The 23,373-nt window shown below is 40.7% G+C and overlaps 1 protein-coding gene across 1 annotated transcript; it reads right to left on the bottom strand.

Annotated features, from left to right (window-relative positions):
• Positions 1–213: 213 nt before the first annotated feature.
• On the bottom strand, positions 214–21,045 carry LOC106953133 (uncharacterized). The gene is made up of 56 exons (XM_015041697.1): positions 20,976–21,045; positions 20,876–20,904; positions 20,766–20,781; positions 20,647–20,668; positions 20,513–20,567; positions 20,278–20,421; positions 19,966–20,162; positions 17,122–17,225; positions 16,834–16,952; positions 16,558–16,734; positions 16,255–16,463; positions 16,052–16,146; positions 15,916–15,941; positions 15,748–15,769; positions 15,624–15,651; positions 15,449–15,530; positions 15,228–15,374; positions 14,932–15,143; positions 14,733–14,836; positions 14,530–14,648; positions 14,254–14,421; positions 13,855–14,054; positions 13,645–13,757; positions 13,395–13,501; positions 13,122–13,292; positions 12,830–13,035; positions 12,650–12,750; positions 12,416–12,540; positions 11,439–11,594; positions 10,660–10,865; positions 10,465–10,550; positions 10,251–10,378; positions 10,027–10,152; positions 9,746–9,936; positions 9,574–9,665; positions 8,781–8,911; positions 8,513–8,637; positions 8,291–8,417; positions 6,724–6,936; positions 6,402–6,572; positions 5,828–5,974; positions 5,136–5,185; positions 4,918–5,050; positions 4,708–4,790; positions 4,484–4,610; positions 4,161–4,351; positions 3,824–3,914; positions 3,602–3,722; positions 3,289–3,470; positions 2,141–2,296; positions 1,925–2,058; positions 1,711–1,844; positions 1,538–1,632; positions 1,161–1,356; positions 741–794; positions 214–644 (listed from the first exon to the last, which is right to left on the bottom strand). The coding sequence occupies exons 1-56, from the start codon at positions 21,028–21,030 to the stop codon at positions 541–543; spliced, it is 6,903 nt and encodes a 2,300-aa protein (XP_014897183.1). The 5' UTR covers positions 21,031–21,045; the 3' UTR covers positions 214–540.
• Positions 21,046–23,373: the final 2,328 nt, after the last annotated feature.

Here is a 23,373-nt window from a genome sequence, read left to right as displayed (position 1 = left end):
TAAAACTGAATGAAAGAAATATCTGTTTCATTCAGACATACTTCTGAAACAGTTCAGAAAAATATTCCTCTACGACGTTCACAGCTAAGATGGAAGATTTACATGGAACTTGTATCATTCGATTGTTGAAGTTGATGTAAGATGAAACCATGTCACATGCTTGAGGTTTTGCAGGATGTTTGCAATTAGAAAGACACTCTTAGCATTTGTATTAATATATAGTTATTTATTTAGATATTGTTTAAAGTACAGGAAGAAAAGAATTACATTTGAAAGGATAAAAACCAGTGCAATTAATTTGTATCATGATTTAGCACTTTATATGAATGTTTTTTTTTATTTTCCCCTAATTTCCATCAACAAGTTATGTAAATATTTAAATGATTCTTCTGAGATAGATTAGTTTCATGACGCTAATAAAGACATCAAAAAGTTGAGATGAAGCATTTTTTCTACATGTGTATAAATACTAGAGCTAATAGTGATAATAACTATAGGCTGTATGAAAGCATTGCCTAAGTTATTGCAGAAGTGGGGCTCTTAGGCTGGTTGTAGGATTATTTGTAGAGCAGCTGTGAGCAGAGCGGTCAGGAGAACAGAGGCTGGTGATTTTGTGAACTCCAGGACACCACTGGTGGTTGCAGCTGTAAATCAGACAAACACAGTCCATTTACAATGTTCCTGATTTAAACTACTGCTGAATATTTGGAAATGATTTCATGTAAGTAAAGTATGCTCACATTGGGATGGTATTGCTGTACTGGCTGGGGTTGTATTTGAACTGTTTGTGTTTCCTAAAACAAAGAATTAAGTTTGTTAGACTGTGGCACCCCCTAGTGGCCGTAAACAGCAAAACTACAGCAGTAGACCTTTGACACCACACTATGAACGCGTTACTGCACTAACTGACAACGACACTTAAATGAAACAAGACGGTTCATTAGAATTATTATTTAATCATATAAGATCCATAAGATGTCTAATTTTTCCTTTAGCTCACAAAGGTCCAACAGGTACAAATGAAAACACACTGCTGATGACGAAATATTTTTTTCATTTTAGGCAGTAGTTCATGTGAATTTCAGATGGAAACACACCATCACCCACATTGTTTTTGACTCCAACCTGGACCATTTTAAAGAGAAAGGTGATAGTTTTACCCTGTGGCTCAGTGCTGTTTGTAGCGGTCGGTACTGTTGGGTCTGCTCTAGTGGTGATTAGACCCAAACCTAGTGTGTCCAGGTCAGACTGTAGCTGTAGGTTCACCCATCTCTGAACCACAGTATCATTCTCAAACAGCTTGAGATCTCGTAGGTTTTCACCCATCAGACCTTGGACGTTGGCCACAGTCAGGTTCTGTCGGAAAAGACAAACACAGGAAGATTTCTTCGAGGATCTTTAATTTTCAGCACCACATAGTTACTGTAAGTAGGTTGAGGCTTGTTTTGTAGCTTTGGCCACTAAAATGACTTTCCATCCACAGAAACTTCTCACACAGACAGTTTTCTGGTATAGTTTGTTTCACATGTAAACTTACAGTTATCACGTTGATATCCAGACTCCTGAAAGTGTCGACATCCATGCTGATGTTCTGTCTTGATAAAGCTGCAATGTCTGCTTGAGGTGCTCCACCTACCAACCAGCAATGGGAAGGTTACCTTACTGAAGGGTCCTTAGTTGGATAGTTAGGCAGGTACCAGGCATGCTCACCTAGATAGCCTTTAACCAGGTTGTAATAGTTAATCGGATTATCTCTATGGACGCTGAAGGAGGTGTTGCTGATCTCATAGAGGACCCTCTTCTGCTCAGTTGAACATGATGCCACATCCAGATGCTTGGTATTTCTGACAACAGATAAAGAGGCATTCAGTGTTACTTTAACAACCACAGTGGATATGTTTGTTATATCCATGCTGACACCAACCTCATGCTGTCTGTTGTGATGGTCTGTAACGTGCTGATGTCCAGTGAGCACAAGTTGGAGTCAATAATGTTTAGTTCACTGCTGTCCAGTGAATTTCCAGAGGCATTCAGGTACTTGGTGATGATTGCTTTGCTCTAAATGCAACATAAAGAAAAACTGATCAAGTTTCCACTCCAGTCAAATGAAAGTTTTGGTAATGTTTACGGTGCGCGATACCTGTGCCGTCTCCCATGTTCCATCTTCAGGATTCATCAGAGCTGCCAAGGTATCCAGTTCAGTGATGTTCCACTTAGAGATGTCATCAAGTGTTGCTGAGCGAGAGACTGAAGCAAGCATCTGTACTTCCTGATCAGGAACTCCAGATGGGAATGCCTGGAGAGACGGATTGAGACAAACTGTGTTGAACAAACACCACAATCTGACATTACATGCATTATGATCATCATCTTTGAAAATGAAGTACATCAAATTCTGCTTTTAAACTTATTTGTGATGAGTGAGAGTTTGCACTTATTTTTGAAAATGTACAAATCAGTTTGAGTTCAGTCCAGTTGTTAGCAATTGCTTTTAGAGAAAGCCCTCTTTATCAGGGTGGATCCAGGTTTGTTCCCCAGATCCCAGAGGATCTGGGGAACAAACCCCTGCATGCACACACAGGCAAACTCACACAACATACATATCTGGCACATCTAAGAGCTTCAGGAGAAACCAACAACTACACTAAACTCTGGGAAAGTTGTTTTATTGTAAGAGGAGGAGCTGTGAAAAACATAAAGAGTACAGTGATCCCTCGTTTTTCGTGAGGGTTGCGTTCCGAAAATAACCCGCGATAAGTGAAATCCGCGAAGTAGTTACCTTTAGTTTTTACAATTATACAGCATAAATACTCTACATTGAAACCAAAGAACAAAACCTGTTTTCAGGTCAGCGGATGTGCGTGTTCATCAATCGGGCCTTAATGTGATCCAGAGTCATGTCATTAAAGCGTCTCCTCCAAGCTGCCCCGCGAGACTCACAGCTGGATCTCGTCACCCGAGCCTCCGGTCGGTTTCTGCTGCCTCTGGCCACAGTTTTTTCCAGCAGGCATTCAAAGTTTTCATCTTTCATCTCCTGAATGGCCAATCTGTATTACTTATATTTAAATACCGTAACATGATTGGCACTCGGGTAGAGAAGGAGCTCGGAGACTGTTTAGCCAATCAGGACGCAGAACACAGTGCACTGTGAAAAACGGCACAAAAAAGTCTGCGAAGCAGCGAGACCGCGAAAGGTGAACGTCGTTACAGCGAGGGATCACTGTACCTGGATTTTACCACCAAAACACTTTTATTCTCTTTAAAAAGTAACAGATATTTCCATGTGACCTGGTTGAGTTTATTGAGAATGATTCTTTGGTAACCATCGTCATCCACTTTCTGGCAGATGGAGTGGAGGTTATCTTTCAGAATGGGAACGTCCAGGCAGAGTTCAAACTGCAGCTGATTGTAGCCGAAGGGGAAGGAAGGGTCGCTGACGGTGACCTGGGTGATGTTCCCCTCACTGCATCCTTTTAAAAGTTTGAGAAAAAGAGTCGGGATTTGGTTTGCAACTAATGTATTCCACTTAAATAACTTAATCTTTAATCATTTAGGAAATCTTGCAGTTTTGGCTTCAGAAGCTGCTTTTAAAAGTGTTTACCTGCTCCTCGTTTTGCTACTGTAGGGGCGAGCTCTGAAAACAGAGTCTTGAGCTTCTTCTTCTGGGTTTTTTGTTTCCTTAGGTCAGGTATGAAACCCTTAAGGAATCTTTTCTTTGTTGTCTGACAAAGTAGAAATAATATGACAGTTAGTTCTTTCATGCAAAGACAAATGAGTTGTTGTTAGGTGAATTTATGTCGCATCTTAACGTCATCAGACTTACAGCTGTGAAACGTGTCCAGATGTTTCTTGTTAAATACAAAGGAAGTGTTCCCAGCCCCTGTAGCGTCTGTTGGTCCCAGCTGTTTACAGCTCTGAAAAAAGGTTTGTGCAAACATGACACAGCTAAAAAAATATTTGAATATACATAAGTCATCTTTCAGACAACAAGCTAGTGAGTGTTGCCTGGTGTGTTGCTGTGAAGTCCATCTAAGTCTATCTGATTATGTAAGACTGGATGTTAGATTTAAATGAGCCCACTTTATCTCAATTTATATTAAAATGCAGGACAACAGAAGTTGAGTGATTGTTCCCTGCAGATTAAATGACATTTTTAGTACCCGTATTGTGTTTTCCCAGACAGCAGCAGTGTTTCCATAGCAGCCACTTGGCTGGCAGAGAGGTCTTTGCAGGCTTTGAGTTTTTCCAGGATGAGAGGATCCGAGTTCTCAATGTCAGATCTATCCAAAGTGCAGACCATGTTCCCCAGGACCTCCACATTGTCTCTGCTCAGGCTGACACCACTGATCCCCTGAAACAGTGAAAAATGTTCAAATCAGTGAAGACGTTTCATTACTCTGCTGTAGAAGAGTAATTTGAGGCACGTGTAATATGCTGCAGGTAGGCTCTTTGTATATTGATTCTCTGTTTTATTGGCTCTCACCAAGCAGTCTCTAGCTTCCCTGAACTTCTTTGGGCCCTTGTTCAAGATGCTGGAGGCCACAGAGAAGTCTGTAGCACCCAGGGCAGAGAAGTAGGACCTGCAGTTTGCTTTCTGGACATTTTCGGAGCTGTTGGTGGGGATTGTTGTAAAAAATCAAAATCATCATATAACTTTTTCAAACAACTGGCAACATAGTTACAATAATTACGTGGAGAGAGACTCACTCCAAGTAGAGAAGCATGTCCGAAGGGTAATCAGTGAAGTTCTGAGAGAGGTCGCCACGGATCAGGTTGTACATGCAGGTCAGCTGGAGGTCACAGTGTGAGAAGGTTGAATTTATTGATTCAAATGTGTGGAATATAACGTTTAATGTAGAGTAGACTCGGTTCTCTGCTTCCCATGAAGTGACCTGTTAGTATTGCTACAGATCTTACCTGAGGTTCCTTCAGCTCCACCTTAGCCCTGCCTTTCCTCGGCCTGCAGGCGTGGATCAACTGACTGATTTTGGGTTTTGTCATTTTCTTAACCGTGCCGCATGTGAAACCTTGCAGCACAAATGGAGAAAGCCTTCAGAGAAAAGGAAAGAAAGATTACACCTGAGATATTCAAAGATTCACACTAAATACCAGGGTTGGTAGGTTTGTTCACTTACTGCTCAGTGTCAAAATCTGCCTCAGCCAGCGTCGGAAAAAACATGGTGGACTGAAAAAACAAGAAAAAAAGACAGTAAGACCTTAGTTGATCTTCTGTTTTCTAAATTTGAAAAGCAAAGGAGTAAATTCAGGTTTGCTTGGCGTTAAACTGCCGTCTGAACAAAATCTACAAGTCAATGGAATTAAACACCAAGAACTATAAGATAACAATTTATACTTTGGTACAAACATCTTGTGTTTTTTTCCGGCACAGTTGAATCATAATAAAAGATTATTTAAAAATGTATATATATTTTTTTTTACTTTCATCAGTGGTAAAAACAATTGTATATAAGCAGCCGTAACCAGTGCCTGCATAGATTGATTATGGTCCATGTTGATTAGATATTTTTAGAACGATGCTTTGCTGCACTTAGTTCCTCACATAAACCTTCTGCATGTGTTCAGGTAGTATGAAAAAAATTTCCTTTACCTTTTTAAGGAAAATATTGGACACATTCAGACATCAGTAGAAGTCTCCATGTGGACATATTTTCAACTTTTACGTTACCTTTGCATATTTAATATACTTTGTCAAACACTCTTTTTAACAAATGTAGCTTTGGGGAGATTGCGCGTTTCAAAGTTTATCCACCGACGGCCTGGATCTACTTCACACTGTTATCCATTCTGCATTAAACAGAACACTGACCTGATCTGCGGTCCACGTCTTCTTGTTTATCACGGTGATGTTGGCCGTTCCCTCAGAAAACACCAGCAGGGAGGGCGGGATCTCCGTTGCTAAGGCATCAGGGACATTCTCCACCACTTTGGCTGGACTGGAGTCCACAGAAATTATCTGCATGGAGGTTATGTGTTTTAGATCATGTATTCACTCAGCAGTAAGCAAGAGAAAAATTTTACCAGTTCTTGAGTCTTTTCACTTTTTGGACATTATAACAAAGCTTGTTTTTACGTTTAATGAGTAGAAGTGTTATGTGTTTTAACAGCATCAGTCTGAAAAGCTACACATGTGGAACATTTTAGTCACTGCAACTTGTACAGTTGATGCACAACCTTCAGTCAATATTTCATTGTGTTTTTCATTTATAAATAAAGATTTAAATCGAACATACATATTAAAATATCTGTATTTTCTACACAAATAGGTTCTCAATCTCAACTAGGAACTAAGTGACAGATTTTTCTTGTTTTATTCACACAATGCTCTGAATAGATGTTCATGAAAGAAGTCAGGCGTTAAGATAGAAATCTCATCTTTTTACCTTTTTGACAAAAGTCTCCTGGACAACCTTCGGGGCTTCCAACATGTTGGAAACAAGCGTTGGGTTCTTGGAGGCGCGGAGTGCTTCAGAAGCTGAGATGCTGTTGATTGTCTTTGAAGGAACTCCAATGATAAGAGTCCCCAGAGACGCCAGAGAGGCTGAGCTGTTGATCTGACAGTCATAGTCCATCCATTAAAAACATGATCAATGAACTGGAAGCTGATTGAAGGTGACTTTCTAATCAATCAAGCTATATTTAGTTTACACTTCATGGAAAAAAGAATTAAAGACATAATTTTTATGTATATTGTGGGGCTTGTACCTGAAAGCCTGAGGAGATGATGGAGTGGATGATGCTACTGGCCTGGTCCTGTCCCCAGGTGTTCACTGAGCCCAGGATGGACAAAGAGGAAACCAGCACCTCAGGAGGCACAGACAGGATCTGGCTGTTTGTCAGGCCAGAAGACGCACTTCCAAGGTCTGCAAACGTTTGAGCTGTGATGACCTTGATGTTGGATGCCAGAGCTGCAGATCTCTGTTTAGTGAAACACGCATCATTAACGGCTGTGAACTAAATTTCCGGTCAAAACATCACAACAGTCCATCATATAATAATGTCATATAAACCAGTTATATTTATTTTTCATATTTTTAAGAATTCTACCATCAATACAGCCTTTGAATAAATGATCATTTGAAGAGCAGATCGACACATCTGAACCTGCTGGGTTTATAAGAACCCAGATTTATAGAAAGGTGTGATGGCTCCCTGCAGTGTTGCAATATGGAAGACAATTAAGGTCTTCAAATAGTGGGAGGCACTTGTGTGTCCACCCAGATCGTATTTACAGAGCGCCCGTTCCACTCATGGCAGATGAAATCCGGATGGCGTGGGGCACAGCAGTCACTTGACACAGTGTGGGAGCCAAGTCTGTTCGGATGGACCACAGTGGAGCAGTCGCTGGATGGCCCCCACTGGTCTCACAGGCCTGTGGGGTCTGGATGGCCCCCACTGGTCTCACAGGCCTGTGGGGGCCATCCAGCACCAGACGGAGGACCAGGCCGAAGGAGGTTGTTGGGCTGCCACCCACTACCACTAGACAATCATTTTCATTAATAATTGCCTCTGAAGGGCTTAAAATGGTTCTTGTTGTCATCCTCCCAGTTTCTTGTTTCAGTGTCTGAGCCGTAAGAAAAGGGAATACTATTGTAAGTTACATCAGTGACTGAAAGCAAAGCTCAGTAGGCGTTGGTCAGTGGATCCCACCTCTTTGCGCTTAAGAATTTGCGAATTCATCAAATTATTCATGAAAAATGAGCCTATTTGCTGTTTTTTCAAGAGCTTGTCCTAACATATTTGATATAAAATGCAGCTGGCATGTCACTGAATGGAGCATGGATGTTCTGCCCATGCATGGAGGAAGCTGGGTCCAACAACCACAAATGGTTCCTGAAAGTTGTCTTTAGGTGTCGGGACATTGTGTGCCTGTCTCTGTGTCGCTCTGTGACGGGCTGGTGATTTGTGACCCCACCTTTTGCCCAATAACTAATGGATATATATATACTGAACTGCAGGGATATACTATGGATGGACAGGAGGGGCTTGAGCTACTGAAATAATCAGTTAAAACCATTTCTAATGGGGTTCTCAAGTATTGGTGGATCTCATCAGACAGCAGTGGTTCCTAACCCCCACCATTAACTGGTCAACTGTATAGACAATATTTGCATTTATTCCTGTTTTCCTGCATTTAAACCTGTCAGTGCAATCAAATGATTGCTGAATGAGAATAAAAAGAGAAATCTTGAATGAAATAAAGAGAAGCATGTTGCTACAGGCCGTACAGACGGTCACTGAGCAGAACCTCTGTGACGTTTTCATCTGGTACCTCAGGATTCTCTGTGCTGTTGCAGAATCTCTTCAGCTTGTCCAAGATGGCCATCGTATCAGCTTCATTAAGAGAAGCAAATAATGAGCTTGGGATGTCAGGCGAGCAGAGTAAGGAGCCTGGGAGCCTGAATGAAAAGTGACATGTTGAAGGATTTTAGCAAAATGAATAAAACTTACTTTCTTGTAATAATAATGTTTCCTTTTACTGGTGGATAGTTACATAATGAGTCCAAAGGATGGGTAGAACTCATAAAGCTGCAAGATGTAGTAGTCGGTTACGTCTTGTGGGATCGCTGCGTTGTTAAAGAGCTCCAGGTTCGCCTTATCCTCCAAGAACACATTCAGCTTCAAAAATAGATAAGTAAAACACCAAACAGGTCAGAGACATTCAGACGAAACCTGCTGGATCACACAGGTCAAGTTAGCAGGTATGTAAAATTCTGATTTTGTTTGTTGATGGTATCCGAATTTAAAGTTTGCAGAAATACCTGGGAGATGTTGACAAAGCCTTTGAAATCATCCAGAGTGATAAATATCACAAAGGTACCGATGTAGTTGACAAACCAGGAGGTGGAGTTCAGATCCGGGTCTGTGGGGTTGTAGCATCTGGCCGCAGATTCTGTGGAAAAACAGGGATTTTCAGTGTTTTAGGCAGCTGACTTCGCTAATGTCATTAAAATGTAATAGATGTTTTCCATCTGTTTCCAAAATCAAACTTTTCATGGACTTATTACTGTCTCAATGCATAAACAATGTTACATGCTGTGGTGACCGCATGTGTGCTTGTCAGTTCCAGGTTGCTGCTGAGCTCCTGCAGCTTAAGCAGGTGCAGCTGGCTGCACTCTGCCTCTGGATGAGCAGAGTATAGAGCTAGGTTGGACACTGATCTCAGGGCCTCTTGGCCAACTGGGCAGCATGTGTGCTGCAGCTTTGTGGTGGTTTGAGGGAAGTGTGTGGACTTATTATCATGGCTTCTCCCCAGTTAGATTGCTGGAGGATTGTGTCTTATTAGAAACCCTGGATTTTGTTATTTACACTCACTTTTTCCTCAAGTTTTTCCCCTTCACATTCAAGATTCTTCCTGGCTTATTTTTAAATAAAACATTAACTGTACCCTCCTGGTTTTGCCTCTTCATTCCCTGGTCATTTGTTACTATCCCCCCATACCCTTAGACTGCCTTGGGGATGTAACGACACCAATTAATCAAAAATATATACTTAAAGTGAAAAAGACAGACTTAAGACGGCTATCTCGTATCACATTTTTCTCCAAAATCTCACCGGCACCGAGGTAGCTTCTGATGACGGCGTATACATCTGGCTGTCCAAAGTCTGAACCGGTGTAGGTGAAGTTCTTTCCCATGAAAGACACCCTGTGGAACAGGAAGTAATGGAAATGTGGTTACATGGGGATCTTTTGTCAATGCTATGACAACATGAGACACTGACTCACAGTTTCTGGAAGGCGAGACATGAGGAATTCTGCACTTTGTTGAAGCTGATGAGATCCTTGGTGAGGAACCTCAGATAGTTCCTCAAACGTACGTTAAACCACAGATCAACCTCAGATCTTCTGTTGCTGTTCAGAGCCAAAGGCCAAACACAGGGAAGGATGATCCTCCTCACATCATCTGGGACGTCCTCCTGCAGGTGTTGTACAGAAATATAAACAGTGAGGAGAACAGATTCACCCATAGATATTACTACACATTTAAAATTGAGATGGGAACATACGTTTTCTAGGAAGGAGGGAGTGTTGTTGTAGTTGCTGAAGATGATGCAGATGTCTGAACTGTTACTGATTGCGCCAGGCTGATTGAGGAACTGACTCAGCTCTGAGGTGCTGATGGTATTTAGGAGCTGGAGAAGAATAAAAAGATGTATCACCTCATTGCCACCATGACACTAAATCTGACAACACAAATCTACATGAATGTATTCATTCTTTTGTTGTGTACCTCTGACTCGCGCTTTGGTGGCAGAAGAGATATGAATGTCGCCACATCAGGAAATCCAAAGCTGAGGAAGATGTTCTGCAGGAAGAGGTAGAAGCTTCCACCACTGTAACACTTCAGCGGCATTGAATCTGGGTCACAAAGTATAATATTTTACACATAGATGTCATAAAGACAAACACATTTGGAGCAGACCGCAGCACTTTTATAGACAAACCTTGGAGGAAAATGAGGATGTTTCTGTAGACTTCAGTTTTAGTGTTGTTGCTGAGTGTTGTCTGTATTGTGTCAAGCACATTTATCCTGAATAAACATGAGATGAATTCATCAGTTAGAAAATGCTCTAACAAATTTCTACAGTCACTGTTTTCTATTTCCTGCAAACTCTTGTTTGGATCATTTGAGTCCTTACGTCTCCTGGCTGGTGGCACAGCTCCTGTTTGCTGCCAGAGAGAAAAGGCGGGGCACCAGATTTGGAGAGAGGTCAGTGAGTAACGGCTGCAGTCGCTCTAGCCACTGCAGGAAGTCTTCGTCACTGACAGCTGGAAGACCTCCCCTGTTAAAAACCTCCTGGAGGAAGGCAGATTTCACTTCCAGTGAGTAGTTCACAGACTGGGCCTGCAGGGAAACAGAGCAGGAAATACAATCAAACTATGATTAGAATGTATTATTTTTAATATGGCCTTCATATTATATAATCCAATACTAATTGCGCCACTATTTAAGCATCCAAATTGTACTGAATGCAAATTGTACATTTTCTACTCTTAACTTTTTCATAGCGTAATATAAAGTGATGGTGTGAAGCAGTTAGCTGCTATATCTGTTTGTGTCACATCTTTAATTTTTTTTAGTAAAATATAGAAGTAAGCTGACAGTTGGGTTTTAAACAATGTTTAGTTTTTGATAACAATGTGCTATGATTGAAATTTAGGAAACATCAAGCATCATGATTAGGAAATTATGCCAAAAATGTGAATGAGATTTGACGTTTTGGCTTTTAGATGAAAATTATTAATAAATCAAACCAATGTCCACTGAAATCTTCAGTTTGCTCCGTTTTAAAAATAGTAACAGTTTGTTTATTAAATGTTCTGTAAATCTTCAACAATCAGGTAAAAGAACCATGCAACTTTCAACCAACAAAACTTTGATGACTGAGCAGAAGGTGAACAGGTCAGCTTTGTTTACCACAACTGCTTGAGAGAGTGAATCGAAGAAAGCAAAAAAGTCAGCCGGCTCGATGACTGTCATGACTTTTGTCACATCTTGCGTTCCGTTTAGCTGTGAAGGGGTCGCTGCAAGCTCTTTCAGTTGACTGAAAGTGAGAAGATCTGCCACCTCAGCCTAGACACAAGAAGCCATGAATCACTTTAGAAATAGTTCAACTGTTAGGAGTGAACTTAGGCTAACTTAGCTGTTAGCCTAAGTTCAGCAGCAGACATTTCATACTTAAACATTGTTTCATTTAGAAAAACATTCACTGCTACAGCAAAACAAAACAATGATCAGCAGCAGATGCAGCATGACATACACATCCTCAAACCCTTCCTAGAAATTCTCATCCTGTAATTACTACTGTTAAGAATAAATAATTCTGTTTTCCTCTATTTGTTTTAGCTATCTGCATGCTCGTATACACATACATGCATTCACATAGAGCAGGCGTGGAAAGCTAAAGGAAATGACACGTTAGGAAACACCTTCTTTACGGCGTAGCTTAGATAGAAGCTAATAAAGGGAATTACAAACTGTTCTTTGATGCCATTTTGCTCTTTTAGCCACTAAGGATAGCATGAACTATGCACCAGCTGCATTTTGGTATTAATAAATGGAATTCAAGAATTCAACTCACTGACTTTTCTTCAAACTCATAAATCAAGAACCTAATGGAGAAGAGAGAATTCTCCACACTACACTTCCACTCATGCTGAAAAAGTAAAATTATAGCTCATAACCTCGTTTATTAAAAATAATCACTTAGCATATCTCATTAAATTAACCACTTAACCATATAAATAAAAACATAAATAAAACATATTTTGTCCTTTCACTGCTGACTTACATAGATTTAGACACATGCATTTTAAATTTGATCAATTTACATTTACAAATTGGATAAAATCAGTGCAAATATGCTAATTTTAGGATTAAAATCCTGTACTTACTCCTTTAAAATCTTTCTTCAGAGACAGAAAATCCTTAAAAGAGGCTTGAAGACGAAACTGACCAAAGTTGTCTTCAAGCCAACTTCTGTCATTAATTTCAGTCCCAGCGTCAACACAGGAAAGTCCTATAGATCAAGCGATCAAATGGTTAGATTTTACAAAACATAAACGACAACTAATGCATTTTATGCGGGTCAGAAAATCCACCATTACTCTCTTATTAAATACGGTTACCTGAAGTCAACTGAGCTTTGAGATAGTCTAATCCAAACTTCAGAACCTCTTGGTTCTGTGCTTCGGAGAGCTGGCTGATAATGTTGTCCAGTCCTTTGATCCTGAAAATAAAACCATGTATATTTAGTCACTCCAAGGGTAAAGAAAATAACATGGGAGCAAGGTTGAAGTTTCACTCACACTTGTTGGTATGAACTACAGGAGATGTTTCTGGGAATTATTTCAAAGGTTGTTGATTTGACACTTGGGAGGAAGAGTGGAAGGTAGATCTGGAACCATAACCTGAAGCCCTCGAGATTTAGTAGGTAGAACTTTGGTGCGAGTGCTGTTATTGTCAGATTTAGAATATTTTCACGCATGTTGGCATTAACAGCAGTCAGATTTTGCTAAAAAGAAAGAAGAAAAAATGAGAAAGATCTTTAAATGTAAAAAAACCCCACAAAAATATGTCCATAAAAAACACGGATCTAACCTTTGCAAGACCATCAACAAATGTGTTGAAGAAAGACTCCAGGTTTTCCAAGGAAGATGATGCAGTGAGACGTTCAAAAACAGTGATGACAAGAGAGATATTGGCAAGAATGTCGGGTTGAAGGAGAAATTCAGCTTTTTGTCCAGGGGAAAGGGAATCGAGTATAGCACTCTGTCAGTAAGAGGAAAAAAAATAATGAATGAAAATATTTGTAATGCTATCAATAATTACATAAAAATTTCAGAAATGAAAAAAGATTACTCTTAAAATCACCTGAGAGAGGTTGAAGAATTTGAGCTCAGAATATGTTGCGTATGGAGAAAATGGGCCCAGGTTTGTTACCACCCACTGGGAGTCGGTCTGGATGTTTTCCCTGCAAGCTAAGGCACATGTATGCACATGTCAACTTTCCTTTCTTCTGTCTTATTTCGTCCATTTTTGTTTTAATTGTTATGAGGGATTTGTACTTTACCATCAACAAAGCCATGGCCAAGACACCAGCGTGTTGATATAGAAAGCTTACCTGGCTGGTTGATGACATCAGCAGAGTTTTTCAGGTACTGCAGCAAAACGGCTGCAATTTCTTCTTGTCTGTCCTGACCCACGGCAGACACAACTTTGCCCATCCCACTCACACTGCAAAAATTGGAATAAATCTTTTAGACACGTCCCCTTAAGAGTTCTCTGTGATGTGGAGCATTCAAAACGTTGATGTTCTTAATACACAACTCACATGACTTGGTATTTTGTGCAGTTGATGTTGGTAATTACGCCTTGGAGCATTTGTGGAGTGAAACTTGGGAGAACCGGGACCAGTTTGACATGGAACCAGTCAAAAAGGTCCTTTTCAGGGAACTCTGGGAAAAAGGGACCGATGATGATGTAGGTCTTGTTCATGATGCGATCTCTCACGTCAGCTTGAAACTCTGGAACCTTAATATTCATGACAGGAGAGAAATCCAATACCACTTAGTTGCTACGATGCAAGTCCACCGTGTGGTACTTTTGAAAAGCGGCAAACACAGTAAGGTCCTATGAATTACTGCAATATCATGATTTCAATAGCTTTTCAGTATCATTTGACATAGCTTTTAAAACCGGGATTCTTGTGCCACTTGAAGGTGTAGCTTACCTCCCCCTTCTCTGTAAGTTTGGTAAAGAATGCGTCCACGTTTTCAACAGCGTTTCCAACCTCCAGTCGCTCAAAGACTTTATCGACAAATTGTGTGTCATTTGAGATGTCTGCGCTCAGCAGTAACTCTGCTACCTGAGAGGGAGACAGTTTCGACAAGGCTTCGGCCTGCAACGATAGGAAACAAGAATTCAGCTTGAAGTCATTGTGGAACTTCGGGGTAGAAAATTCTGCAGAGCCCCCCCTTTAATCTCGTCAACTGCTTTAGTTACTCACACTGGAGAAGTTTGGATAAAGGGCTTGCAAATCCCCTACGCTCGCAAATTGAGAGAAATTGCCAAGGTTGGCCTGTAGCCAGAGCTGACTACTATTGGCAGATGACACACAGCCGGGGTCTGCAAAACAACAGGAGTCAGAACACCGCCTAGTGTACAATCACTACGTCACCAAGGAGGCCCGGGGAGCCTGCATGCGCCTACCTGGCAAATCCTTTCTGGAAAGGAACGGTTGGACGAAGTGAGTAAAGACTGCTCGCTTTCTGTCGACGTCCATCAATGGGCTTTGGTTGCTGAATGCTCCGATGCTAAAATTTGAGCAAGGGATTTTAACGTCATATGAATCTGCCAGTTTCTTTGAGATATTGTGAACGCTCATGCAATGAGTCCTCCAGGTACTTACACAATCTGGTAGGTCTGGCAGCTGAAGTTGTAGGTGCCGAGGCAGAAGAGGAAATTTGTTGAGGGGGAGGCCAGGAATGGACCGAGACGCACCTGGAACCAACTTTTAACAAAATCCTCACTCTTCAGTTGATCCTGTGTAAGGTTTTTAGCAACCACTTCTCTCAGAGCATCAAGAGGATTGGAATAGGCGGCGCTCATGGCGGTGGGGGCCTAGAATTTGGGGAAAGATGGGTTGCATTTAGAGACGACACCGAAAAGCGCTCAGTATTTTTGACATGATGGCGCTGGACATACCATGTCATATAATGAGGCGAGAGCCTGGCTGAGTACGGGAGAGGCTTTTTGGAAGAGAAGCTGCCAAACTTCCACCACGTACATCTGGTTGCTTTCCAGAGAGCACTTCAAGAGCTTGGCCAGGTTTTCTGCTGAGAGTCTTCTTGTCTGGAGAAGAAGTAAATCAAACTTTGAGCACGTAGGGTTGTTTTGGATTTACAACTTGCAATGAAACATCTTACCGGGGCACAGGCGTGTTCAGTGACGGTGAAGTTGCACACGGCTCCAGGAGAATTGTCATTTTCCAGTGCTTGGAGTCGAGAGCTGTGCAATGTAACCATAAAACATTGAAGCCTTGGTTACATTGGGCAAACCCACTTGCTAACACTGCATCACATAAGACTGTCATGCCCTTACCTGTCTACCTCGGAGCAGATGAGTTTTTCTGTAAAAACACCAGAATTGTGCATGAGCTACTGCTATTTGACACATTATATGTTGTTTCATCAATTCATAGATGGGTTATTCTCAGCAAACTTACCATCAACATGTGTGTCTTTGCACTGGGGATAAGCAAAGCAACAACCGTTAGATCAGTGGCAAAAGCCACATAGACTTATACAGCGGCAATGTGCCACCCTCTAGTCCTTTAAATGAACATGACATGGCGTCTATATTCCGTGTGAAACACCTTTGAACCTGAGCTTACCGTGAAAGAATCCAGCGTTGCGCAATCTGTTTGGAAGAAAGTTGAAATTAGACCTGGCTTCAAGATGTCTTTTAAAGTAACAGTTGTACCGGGCTTTTCTGAAGGAATTTCTCAGCGAAGCATTGGCCACACATACCTGGGAAGGCCTCCTGCAGTGATTCCAGGCTTGATCTCACGTCCATTGAAATGTCCAGCGGCAGGATCTTCAGGCTTTCCATGAGGCCAGTGACTCTGAAAAGAAGAAAGGAAAACCGGCATTAATGGGACTGGTATGGGACCGTAGTTTGATGTGGATCAAATGCCAAGGATCAAATTCCCATCTTAGGGTTTTGGTCTTACATAGCTCCGTAGGATTCACAGCTGATGTTCCTGGGTATCACCTGCAGGCTGTCAGGTTGGATGCTTGCTATCACAGGAATCAAATAGACTTGGAACCACAGCTGGTAGTCTTGTACTTCAAAGACGTCAAATTTAAGAGCAAGGCTGCTCAGAGTCAGGTTTAAGATGGTCTCTCGTACCGCCACATTTTGGATGTAGGTTGTGTTTGTCTGTTGGGGAAAGCAGGAAAATTGTAACTCTCTTTTGATAATGACTTTCATGCTAATGAAATAATGACAACATTGAGGTAATGTTGGTCTGTACCTCTTTACTCAATATTGAAAACGTCTGAAAAAACTGGTTCAGTTGCTCATCATCTCCAGACATCGTCACATTTTTGATGATTTGTCTGACAAAGTCGGCATCTTCCAAAGCACCGCTGTCTGGATCCAGGATCAGCTCTGCTCTCTGCTGTGGTGACAGTTTCTCCAGCACATCGCTCTGTTTCAACACAATTGTTGTCTCTATCAGCTTACTAAAACTTTTTTCCTCCTTTTTTTTCTCTTCGTAAGCTATTTTTCGGTATAAAACTTTACTTACTCCAGAAAAATTTCTGTTCATTGTTTTGAGGTCTTGAAGTGTTGCATAGACCAAGAAGCTCTGAATGTTTTTGTCCAGCCATTCTTCACTTCCTTCCACATATTCTGTGCATCCAGCTTCTGTTTAAATTAAATTAATGGCATACTAAAAACTTTAATTTACTGTTTTTATATGAAACAGGTTTTTTTTATCAGACTTTCTGCTGCATTTTTTTGTTTGTTTGTTTCCTTTTTTGTTTTAATAACCAAAAAATACATTTCTTCACCCAGACATTCATCTTTTTCTTACCTGCTTTTTCCTTTCTGGTCAGATACACCCGAATGAAGTTGCTGTAGATTTGTTCCCTCTCTGTCGTCTGAGATGTCTCAAGTCTTTCGCTGAGAGACTTCACCCTAAGACATTTATTTAATCTAAATCATTTCACTTTAATCACTTTAATAAATATCTCTCTCTCTCTCGTATACAGAATAAATTTGCAGCCAGAGGCAACCACAAGAGTAGCACAGATGGAATAATCATCTTTGTTCAGCATGAACCCATTGGACAGTCCTGACAGAGAAGTTTCATGCTTTACCATCTTTTTCAGGTTTAGTTTATCCTGGATCTTGATTGGACCAATATCTCCTGTTATGGGTCTTGAGTTGTTGCTAAATGTGAAAAGGTGCTTTACAAAGATACTGAAGTGAAATCCGTGCAGAGGAGTTATTCAAAATGCAGCTTTGTCTGTATTTTAAGCTAGTTTTATTCAATATTGACCAAATCCTCCTGAAGATGTTTTGATCTGCTTTTTAAATTACACTCACATTTGCACCATTTGCTGTTTGGAGGCACCTTCTGAAAAAATAGTTACCATCGCCTGTAAGAGGCTTCCTTTCTGTTGGAATTACCTAAAGCACGTTTCTGAGTGAGACTTACTGGAGCTGTAATTAAGTTTAATTGCTTCATCATCTACTTTTTAATCTCCTTTAAACTGTTGGTACTGCTTTCCAGTCTTGTGCGAAATTCTGTTCGCCTATGTTCCCCTGCACTCCCGACAGCGGATCTGACCATTCTCACGGCACTTCTGATCGATTTCTCGGTAAAAACAACTCATATAATCATGTCAAGGTTGTAACTTTCAGTTTAACCGGCAGTTCGCAAAATCGTAAAATAAATAAATAAATAAATAAATAAATAAATAAATAAGTAAATAAGTAAATAAACAAATTAATTTTTCATAAACTAACTGTGCTTATCCCTCCCATCATCAACAATAAATCCTGTAAGTTTGGAGACATTGGTTTTTTATTTGCCGTAGTAATTAGGGGTGAAAAAATATTTTAGTTGTCTCAAATAACCTATTCTTCATAGGAGGAACAGATTATTTCAGGTGGCTAAAATATTTGGTTTCCCCCTGATAACTCTGGCAAATAAACAGCAAATTTTACTAAAATCACAGGACTTACCGTTGATGAAGAGAGGAATAAACACAGTTAAAGGATTGCTGGTGAATTAATTTGTTCCCATGTTATGGAGGAGAAACGGATAATTTCAAGCAGTTAAAATATATGGTTCCCCCCTTTAACTTTGGCAAATAATGAGAAGATGTTACCAAATATACAGGATTTGCTTTTGATGATGAGAGGAATAAATACAGTTAAAGACTTGCAGGTAAATTAATTTGTTCCCATTTTATGGAGGGGGAACAGATTATTTCAGGCAGCTGAAATATCCATTCTCTCTTCTCCCCATAACTTTGGGAAATAAAGAGCAACTGTTTCCAAATTCTCAAAGAGCATGTAGCATACTAGAAATTTCCTTAATCCAGTAATCTGTCATATTTTACATTAGAATGAGATTTCCTAGAAAGCCAACACTCTCATCTTTTCAGGAAGTCTTAATTTTTGGTGCCCTGCTTTCAGCCAGTTTCCATCCTCTTATATCAGGAATGAAACATTATAAACACACACTACGTGTTGGAAACCTGTGTTTGGTAACTGACTTTTTTGTCAGGCCTGAGTGAAAAGACTGGAAAAAGACCAATTCTCTTGGCCAATAAATCCAACACAAAACAGTGTAAGAAGCCCTCCACACACACACACGCACACACACACACACCTACACACACACACACCTACACACACACACAAACACACACACCTACACACACACACATGCACAAACACACACACCTACACACACACACACGCACACACACACACACCTACACACACACACACGCACAAACACACACACTTACACACACACACGTTTGTGTTGCTATCTTTGTGGGGACTTTCCATTGACTTCCATTCATTTCTACAGCCTAAACCTGACCTTTACCCTTTTCCTAACCCTAACCAACCAAAACTCAATTCCTAACTCTGACCCCTGACCCAAAAACAGGGTTTCCCCTTGTGGGGACCAGGCTCCGGTCCCCACAAGGAGCAATTGGTCCCCACAACGTAGTATATGTCAGGAAAATCATCCCCACAAGGTATTACAAACAAATGCGCACACACACACACACCCTCCATGCATGCAGCCACTGCTGAACTGCAGAGCTGCATCCTAAATGCACAAAGGAGGATAATCTTAGATCCTTCCTTCTAGCAGTTGTTAGACGCCAGAGCCTTCGTTGCTCTCTATCTGTTTTTCTGGTTTTATTCATAAATTTTTTTTTGTACATTTTAAGAAAAGAAGCCATCCAATGGTGTAGTCTTGGATCAGCGTAAACTATTTCCTATAATTGCACAATATTTTTATTTTACAGTCTTGTACAGTTAATTTTTTTTTCATCTTTCTTTCTAAATTTTGAGCACTTTTTGGTCTTTTGTGTGAACTTGCATCACTTGATGCTGCTGCTTCCCCTCGTAGAATAAAACATGTTTCTTGTTCTCTGTTCTGTGCCAACTGAGCGCTGTTCTCTGACTCTCTTGTTCATGTTTTTGAGTGAAGGTGATTTTGTTTTTGAAAAAAAAAAACTATATTTTTACACCTTCCTGTCTTGTGTGCTTTTTCCTTTTTAAAGGAAATATTGCTAAACATGATTAAATGAGGTGGACCTGAATCTGTACCAGATGTTTGGACCTGCTGATTCATGCAGTCGTGACAATGAGACCACCGGGTGGAGCAGCTGGTCGATGCACTTACAGTTCTTGGAAGGAACTGCAGCTGAAGTTCTTGTTGCCAAGCTGGAAGAGGAAGCTGTCAGTGACAAAAGGCAACAGGAAGGTCATCTTCAGAGAGAACCACAGCCTGATGAATGCCGGGTCATTGTAGTTGTCCGCGCTCAGGCTGTCCAGGATACCAATTTGTTCCAAAACATCAGATCCAGACAAGTTGGTGCCCTGTTATCAAAGAAATATATATCTGGCACTGGCAAAAAATCTACTTTAGACACATTTTTAATAAAGTTATTAGTGTGAATTCACCAAATTACTGAGTTGTGGATAGATTAATTACCAAGTCTGAAAAGACTTTAATAGACGACTCAACAATCCGTTGGATGTTTTGTTCCACTTCCATGAACGGGTCTTCAGACTGGCTTCCATTTTCCTTCCTTTTACAAGAAAGTTCTCCTACCAGTGAGTCCACCGCTGCAAATATCTGCAAATACAAAAGGACAGCAGCATGGAAAGAGTTCATGCTGAACACTAGAGGGAGTCAGTTCTCAACAGGCAGTGAGGAGGACGCCTACGCTGCGGCTGGAATCCAGCAGGGCCGCTCCTGGGCATGATTCCTGGGAAGTGGAGCTTCAGGAGCAAAACAGCAAAGAGTCAGGTCAGTAAAATGAGGATGAGCCCTGAATGAGGACAGCAGAGGGAAACTGACCTGTTTGCAGGGGTCAGGAGACCTGAACCAGGAAAAGTGTTAAAACAGCTTTAAGGTCATTTTTTGTTCTATTTGGTGCTAAAAGAGGATCAGTTTAATTTGCAGAATTGTGTTCATACCTTGGGTTGTGTTGTCCTGTAAATACAATTATCATACAAAATATTAATACAGAATACTTCCACACACAGCTTTTATTTTGAAAAAAAAAAAAAACAGAGGCAAAACTTACAGTTGCAGAGGCCACAGATGAGGCAAATACTGCAGGAAGTGCAAACATATTAATTTGTATGAACATTATAAACATTCAGTGTTTTGGGGGCTTTGCTCACCGGTCCCAAACGCCGACAGAAGCAGAAGTTGTGGGAAAGTTATTGGCCCACCCATTGTGGGTCGATGAAGCTCCACTTGTCCTTGTTCACCTTTTTCACTTCACTGACATTTTAAACTGAGGTGAAAATCTGAAGTCCTGAAGCAATAAAAACATTTATCTTTTATTTTTATTGATAAACATTTATTAACATGTTTGACCTCCAGAAACAATTATTCCTTTTCTCAGGAACAATCAAAGCTTCTATCAAAGTAAATCGTCTCAGCAGCACAAGACGCTTTTCTGTGAAGTCACCAATATGATTTTCATTCATTTCTGCTGCCAGAATTATAGGAACAACATGATCAAATCTAAACATGTGGAAATCTCTAGGTCCAAAATCACTGCATGAATTTTTCTCAGTGTTTAAAAGAGGGTCTAAAGCTGGAGGCAGCAGAAGTGCTGCGGTCGGAGCTCACCTGCGTCTCCTCGGCTCTGCTGGAGGAAAGTGCGTCTGCAACCTGAACGCGGCGCCTTGGCCTTCGCTGGGAGGAGAAAACCAGTTAACACAAGACCAGTAAGCCCAGCATGTTCTGTTGGATTCCTTTAGCATGAAATCATTTCAGAGCCTGTCAGTCAACATCAAACATGATGATTTTATTCACTGCTGTCTCTACACCTTTTCCATGCTCTGGACCAGCAGACTGGGACCCATAGGGCCAGAGAAAAACTCAACTATCACATGCTTTAGTTGTTGTGAACATTTAAAATTCACTTTTATCTTATTTACTGTAACCTTCCAGATGGTCCAGGATGAAGTTTAAACTTTCCCAAGTTCAGTTTCTTTCCACTTTATTGTTACAAATAAAGTGAAGCATTTCATGAAGTAAAACAGACAGTAGCATCATTTGTGCCTCATTATGTTGACTAATTTTGGCACACGGATAAAAACAAGAATTGGCAACATTTTGCCAACAGTTGGGAGCCAAATATGGACCAAACAAAGTTTTAAAGTTAAATCCACATCAAGCAAATGCAGACCTGCATAAGTTTAAATTCAATGACAGTTTTAAAAAGCAGGAAGAATCAAGATGCATGTATTGTTCTGTTACATTACATGTTTATATTTCAGCTCTTTATTAATAATAGTTTGGAAGCTGCAGAGTTTCATCCCATTTTCTCACTAAAAGCCAAAACTGATCCAAAAGTTTAAAATCAGGAAAGTCAGTTTATCTGCTCCAGACATCATTTTTTAAACATTTATTTTTAAAGCTGTGATCAAATGAATTTATTTCCATAATAAAAATGAAGCAGAGTAATAACTCTGAATGTTCTGGATCTCAGCAGGATGTTATGCATTAAAACAGTTTCATCATTTCACCCACATCATGGTTAGCATCAGCCCCGACCTTTGACTAGACCGGTGGCAGCTGCAGGATGTTTTTCCACATCTGGACTCTGTTGACTCTCAGCAGAACCTGATCCAGCCTTAAAATGGTTCACAGGCTGCGAGGAGTCGCACTCAATATGATGCATTCGGGGGAAATTGGACTCTTCATTCATCAGACAGAGGACAGAAAGGTCAAACAGGAACAAAAGCCCCAACACCAGATAATGACTGATCAGCTGGAAACCTCATGATGACTCTCAGGTTGGACGTGTTTTATATTTGCATAATTAGCTAAGTGAGCGTCTGCAGGACGTCATCCCAGATGGACCAATCAACCGTTTGGATATTTCATAAACATCTTGTTCTGGAACGTTCTGGATCTAAGAATAACCTGTTCAGTAACTGATGACGACCTTTTTCTCATTCCTAAATGTAACCTGGCCTCCGAGTTGCAGCTGGAAGACATTTCTCCTCCGGGTCTCATTTCCACAGGATTCACTGGAACAACCAGGATGCTGAGATCCTTGTTTCACACAAGCATCACTTCCATTGGAATCCTCCTCTACAGATTCACACAGCAGATAAAATCCCCAAACAGCCATGAAGGTCCTGAGGAGCAGCCAACGGACCTGAACGTTGTCTCCAAATGGGCCTCCAGTAATCTGCTTGGTTGTTTTATAAAAAGTCAAAACTGTAATGAAAAAGAAAGACATAATTCAGCTGCCAGTCAGGAGATTGTTGAGCCGCACCTGTTTGTCACCTGAACGCTTCAGACACACCCAGCCATCAAACGCAATAGAAACATTTCTGCTTTTATCTGCTACTTTATGCTAAATCTCTGAATTATTTACATTTTGTCTGTTAGAGGAAACATCTGGATCCAGCCAACAGGAAAAGCTGAGAGAAGAACTACATGAAATTCATGTTTTTCTGCAGGATTTTAAGTTCTTAAACTTTATAATTTTGATCAGTTTCTGAAGAAAATACCAGGACTTCCTCCCAGACTGTTTAACAGGCACAATGACGTATT

Source organism: Poecilia latipinna, unplaced genomic scaffold (assembly GCF_001443285.1).
Source record: "Poecilia latipinna isolate Pla-1442-1.1 unplaced genomic scaffold, P_latipinna-1.0 Scaffold563, whole genome shotgun sequence".
In the NCBI taxonomy this organism is placed as follows: Eukaryota; Metazoa; Chordata; class Actinopteri; order Cyprinodontiformes; family Poeciliidae; genus Poecilia; species Poecilia latipinna.
Note: the sequence above shows the minus strand (reverse complement) of the source record. Positions and strands in the feature narration are given on the sequence as shown.

Bases quoted from the DNA above. Each gene is read 5' to 3' on its own strand.
- LOC106953133 (XM_015041697.1), bottom strand. From the start codon at position 21,030: ATGGGTGGGCCAATAACTTTCCCACAACTTCTGCTTCTGTCGGCGTTT. The intron at 10,551-10,659 runs GTAAGGACTCAA...ATGTTTATTCAG, and splicing joins TGTGCCACCAGCCAGGAGAC to GATAAATGTGCTTGACACAA. The intron at 2,059-2,140 runs GTATCGCGCACC...TGTTGCATTTAG, and splicing joins GAACATGGGAGACGGCACAG to AGCAAAGCAATCATCACCAA.